General features: G+C 49.0%; 1 protein-coding gene across 1 annotated transcript; it reads right to left on the reverse strand.

Moving 5' to 3' along the window:
* Positions 1–24: 24 nt before the first annotated feature.
* Positions 25–5,292, reverse strand: UTP11 (UTP11 small subunit processome component). Its single transcript, XM_086863488.1, has 8 exons — positions 5,062–5,292; positions 4,900–4,961; positions 4,635–4,737; positions 4,277–4,390; positions 2,633–2,726; positions 2,265–2,395; positions 862–972; positions 25–300 (listed from the first exon to the last, which is right to left on the reverse strand). Exons 1-8 carry the CDS (start codon positions 5,122–5,124, stop codon positions 217–219), a joined length of 762 nt encoding a protein of 253 aa, XP_086719614.1. The 5' UTR covers positions 5,125–5,292; the 3' UTR covers positions 25–216.
* Positions 5,293–5,577: the final 285 nt, after the last annotated feature.

Consider the following 5,577-nt stretch of genomic DNA (forward strand, 5'->3'; position numbering starts at 1 on the left):
TCTCATGGCTTCCCACTGTAAATATCAAGAGAACAAATTCTGATTTATTAATCAATTAATTAGAGGAAACACGCTGATGGCTACCACAGGCCCACAGTGATTTGTTTTTAACAAAGTGATGAGCTGCAGTCAAAAGCAGGCTGGCACCAGCCCTTCTCCAAGGGATATGGCTCCTCCTTTCTGAGCAAAGACTGTAACAATTATTCGATGAAATGGCTAACGTTTCCGCTGAAACTTGAATTTGTAAATAGCTGGACCAGTCGTTGTTTCTTTCTTCACCTTTACTTTATGAGTTTTGTCCTGGAAAAAAGAACAAGTACAAATATTTGCTGCCATGCAAGGAGAAAAACCCACACAAATCGGAGAGTGTCTATCTGGATCTGACCATAAAAGAAAAGTGGTCACTGCACTGTTTAGGTGGGGATTATAATTTTATCTGCTCTTTTCCCCTTCAGGCTCTCAGGCACAATCTGCTTTGCTCACAAGCATCAGAGGATGGGAATCCCATTGAGATAAGTAATTTCTGTGGTCATCTGGAGTTTTAAGACCTTCTCCTAACTTACAGAAATGGTTCCCTGCTTCTGACTCCTAGTGACACTCTTTTGGACTCCTTGTGAGCACCATCTGAGTCTTTGTCCTTGCTGACAAGGTGAGACTTGGACTAGCAGATATAATTTACTGGAATGCTTCATCTCCTTCCTTTTTCCATACTAAAAGAGGACTGCTTATCTTTAGGAGGTATCTGGAGGTGTCAGTATAAAACCAGAACAAAGAAACAAATATAACATATACAACACACACAATGCCAGACCTAATGACCTGAGCAGAACAGACTTGGAGAACCAGAACCAAATCCCTCACCAGAAGATCTTTCCGTGTCTGGATTTTCTGTGAGATGACAAACATGGCCTTCTCTCTCTCGATGCGCTGCCTCAGGAGGTCATACCGGTTCTTCCTCTTCTGGGCTAATTTCTGGCAACGAGAAAAAAACAGCTGTTTTAAGACAGAGATTGATATGAAGAATCATGTCTTATGAATAAGATACTATGGTCTAAATCCTCAGAATTTCAAAGTCGAATGCTCCCTAATGAAAATCCACTTTATCCAGCGGAGGGAAAACAAACAAAAAAAAAGGACAGAGCAGAGACCAATTCCTGAAGTGTTCAGAACCTGCAGAGGCCCCTCAAAATGCAACTTGTTGGGTCAAGTTTGCATAATGAGAGTGGATAGCTTTCCCAGCACAGGAACAGTATTACTGCAGGTGTGATTTAAGTAATTAAATTAAGGAGAACAGATCCCAACATGCTTAAAATATGACTCAGACATTTGGGAGAAAACTAGTCAGCCTACGACTTGTCCAACTGCTTTACTGACAAGTCAAACTGAGACAGCTGGCAGGAGGAAAGGGACCACAGGGTGTTTATTATCTGAGTCAGAAAAAACAGGTTAAAAATTTACCAGTCGGCAATTTTAAGACAACTATTTTTACCTTACACACAACCAACTCATACTCAGAGGACTGTCCAACAGATCTGAATTACCCAAGAAGAATCTACAGCAGTAAAGCCAAGTGTAGCTACTTCTGTGATACTAAAACATCAGAATCAAAGGTGCATAAACAATTCATGCTGAAGAATCGAGAAACAATTCAAATTAGGAAAGCCAGGAAGTGAGACTACAGCTTAAATGGCATTAGGAAGGAAAGTGAGGAGGCAAATCCCAAGCCACTTTGGACTCAGAACAAACTGAAAAACACTGTAAGGTCAGGAACACTGCAACAGAGACATCTGTGTTAGAATAAGTTTCTTCCTATAGACCTAATTTGGGGGTGGCAAGGGGTTTTGGGGAAGTGTGTGGATCCTGAAAAGAATTACACCTGAAACTGCAGCAGTCTAATGAAAAGACAGTCTCATAGTTATATGTTCCTTTATAGAAGAGAAATATCTCAGATTTGCAGGGACATTGCATAATGAGATCCACACCACTCTTTTCTGCCCTGTACATCACAACTTATGGTGGTCCACCCACAGTGGAATGGGATGCAGTGATATATGACTCCATATTAGTCCAGGAGAAGATGTGACTGCAGGTTCCAGGCAGTCACTTGGTGACTGAGTGACATCCACTACTCCTTTGTGTCACCAATAGAAGTTTTTAGAAAACAATTTGTTCACCTCCACAATGATGCAATTAATCCTTTTTAGTGCTTGTCATATAGAAGATGTAAAACATGAAGAACTCTGTAGGACAATCAGCAGCAGTACCTTGAGGTGGGCAGGATCAGTAGGTCCCTTCACTGTCTCTCTCTGCAGCGTTGCAATGGTTGGTCGGTTGTACACTCTATCTACAAGCTCAGGAACGGTGTCCAGGTGAGCAGCAATATCAAACTCCTGAACTAGACATAAAAAGAAAATTGGGAACAAACTCCCATGAGCTCCTCCTTCGATAAGCAAACCTTCCAAACATGTTGGAAGAGCAACAGAAGCCCCAGCAACACAGCTCCTGCAGAAGTGATGTCTCAGCTAGTAACCAAAAGGGATTTCTAGAACACCTAAAAAAAAGTGTCTTTCTTTTATGACAGCCCACATTACCAGGTGATAGAACAAGCTCTGTCACTGGGTTCCAGCCTCACCTTCTCGCTTTGTGTCCACGAAGAAGAGATGCCGACCCTGGCCGCTCCCCGCGGCGTCCAGCAGGTGGAGCTCTGCCTTCAAGCGCTCGATTTTCTGCGGAAAATTCAAGTTTGGCCAAATTCAGAGCGAGTAAAATCAAATCTCCCCCGAGCACATTTCGGTCTGTTCCTCGGGGTTAAAAATAGCTTAACTCCTCCTTTTCATCTCTGAAAACACATCTAGTCTATAATGATAACATTTCTTCACAACTTTTCCAGACAGAGGGTCACAGTGATGCTGTTACCCAGGCAAAGTGCACACATCCACCTGCAAAACCGAGTCTTCTGTTTGCCAAAGGGGAATGATTGCCTTGGAACCACCAGCTAAAGCATGAAGGAAAGTTTAAAGCTGCTTTGATTTTTTTTATCCCCAGTGAGAATTTGATTCTGTTTTGCGAATCAACATCAGTATCTTCAGAAGAGCATCATGTTTTTGTCAGGATTGCCAGCCTACCATAATTCAACAACCCACTTCAGATTATTCTCCTCAGCTGAGAGACTCTCCCATCCTCTGTAACTCCCTGACAGAGACTGCAGGCAGGAGGCAGTCACTTCTCCCAAGTAACAAGTGTTCTCTCCCATACTCAGCACTGGTGAGGCTGCACCCTAAGTGCTGTGTCCAGATCTGGGCCACTCAGTTTAGGAAGGACATTGAGATGCTCAGATGTGTCCAGAGAAGAGCAGCAAGGCTGGTGAAGGGTCTGGAACATACACAATATGAAGAACAGCTGAGGGAGCTGTTTAGCCTAGAGGAAAGGAGGCTCAGGGGAGATCTGATCACTCTCTACAGCTACCTGAAAGGAGGGTGTAGCCAGGTGGGAGTCAGTCTCTTCTCCCTGGCAACCACTGGCAGAATGAGAGGACCACAGCCTTAAGCTGCACCAGGGGAAGTTTAGGCTGGACACTAGGAAAAAAATCTCTGGGCACTGTAATGAGCTACCCAGGGAAGTGTTTAAAAAAATACTGGATATGATGCTCATTTCCATGGTCTGGTTGACAAGGTGGTGTTACATCATAGGTTGAACTTGATGATCTCAAAGGTCTTTTCCAACATAGTTAATTCTGTGATTCTGTGACAGGACAAGAGGCAAGAGCCTCAAGCTATGCTGGGGGAGGTTCAGGTTTGGTATTAGGAAAAAAATCTTCCCTGAAAGGGCTGTCAGGCATTGGAACAGGCTGCCCAGAGAAATGGTGGAATCACTATCCCTGGAAGCGTTCAAAAGGCGTGTGGCTGTGGCACCTGGGGACTCAGAGGTGACCACATGGTGGCTGGGGGAACAGCTGGACTTCATGATCTGAGAGCGCTCTTCCAACCTTAGGGATCTCATGATTTCTCTATGAACATGCTAAGCAGAAATACATTTTTAAAATCTTGACATTTATGTAAAAATCACTGTTTTGTAACAATGCACAGTGCCATTCATGATAATAACCACACGTTTAGGCTCTATATCCAGCACTCCACTGGCACTTCCATTGTCCTTTCCAGCACTGTTTGTTCAGACTTCACTGAACAAACACAACAGCTAGCAGCAACAGTAAGAACAACACAGTAGAAAACCAATTCTGAGCAAACTAGAAAACACTAAAAATGTGAGTTATTACCTTGGCTTCCGCAACTCTTTTCATTTCTATGTATTTAATATCCTGTGTCCTCATAAGCTTCACCTGCTCCGGGGTAATTTCATCCTTTGGCTGCTTTATTACATGGACTCCATCCTACAACCAGACAAACACAGTACTTACAGACAGCCCATGGCACCTGGAGAGCACTGCAGGGCCTGCTGACAGCAGAACTTTGTCCCTTGTCCCTCATTTTCTTCAAAGCCTCCTACAGGCATCAAACCAATTTTTCTCATTTATCTAATAATTCATAAATTTAAATCGGGACAAGATAGGGGGAAAAAAACGTTACTTAGAGCAACAAAGTGTAATCCTGCTTGAAGGCAATAAAGGTTCTCACCTTGACCTCTGCACGTATCATTTTGAAGTAGAACTCATCGGGGTTCTTGTCCAGAGCTTTCTTCTGCATCGCCCTGAGAGCATTTTGCTTCTTGTGGTAGTCGCTGGGGAGGATAAAACCAACAATCACGAGCAGTCCGGCAGCTTCTCCGTGCCCACCGCCGAGCGTGCCGCGGCGCGGCTCAGGGCCGGGAGGCAGCCCGGGGCAACCCCCGGGACGCGGGGAGACCCGGCCAGCGCCGCCCGCCCCCCGCGGCCGCACTCACCGGGCTCGGAGCCGGTAATCCTTCTTCTTCTCCAGCAAGCCCAGCTTCGTCCGGGCGGCGGGCTACGGGAGAGACGGGGAGCGTGAGGGGGAGAGAGCGCGGGGAGGGAGAGCGGAGGGCTCCGCGGGGAGCTCCGCTGGGGACCCGGCCCGGCGCACTGACCTGGGCCCGCTCGCGGTGCGGGCGCTGCCGCGCCTTGGCGGCTTTCCTGAAGGCGGCCGACATGGCTGCGATGGCGGCGGCGATGGCGGCGGCGAGCGCCGGGCGCGGGAACGCCGCTCCACAGGCGGGGGCGCGCGCCGGAACAGGCGGGGCCTGGGGCCGGCGCTCACAGCCCGCGCGCGCCCCCGCCACGAGGCGCCGTGTCCATGGCGACGGCGGGAACGCGCGCGCGGCCCCGAGCGCGGCCCCGCCCGACCCCGCGAGGACCCCCGGGCATGGGAGGGACCGGCCGCCGCCGCCGGGACAGCCCCACGGGGCGAGCGCCGCCCGGAGCCTTCCCGCGGAGCTCCCGTTCCCGCCCGCGGGAGGCGAAGCGCCGGAGCCGCCGCCTCGAGCCGGGGTTCATCCCGCTGCCGGCCGCACGGCGAGCATCGCGGGCGGGCCCGGCCCGCTCCCCGCGCTGCGGCGGCAGCGCCTCCCGGCGCCCCAGCGCCGTGCTGGGCGGGCACCGCCGGG

This window comes from Cyanistes caeruleus, chromosome 26 (genome assembly GCF_971803275.1).
Source record: "Cyanistes caeruleus chromosome 26, bCyaCae1.hap1.1, whole genome shotgun sequence".
In the NCBI taxonomy this organism is placed as follows: domain Eukaryota; kingdom Metazoa; phylum Chordata; class Aves; order Passeriformes; family Paridae; genus Cyanistes; species Cyanistes caeruleus.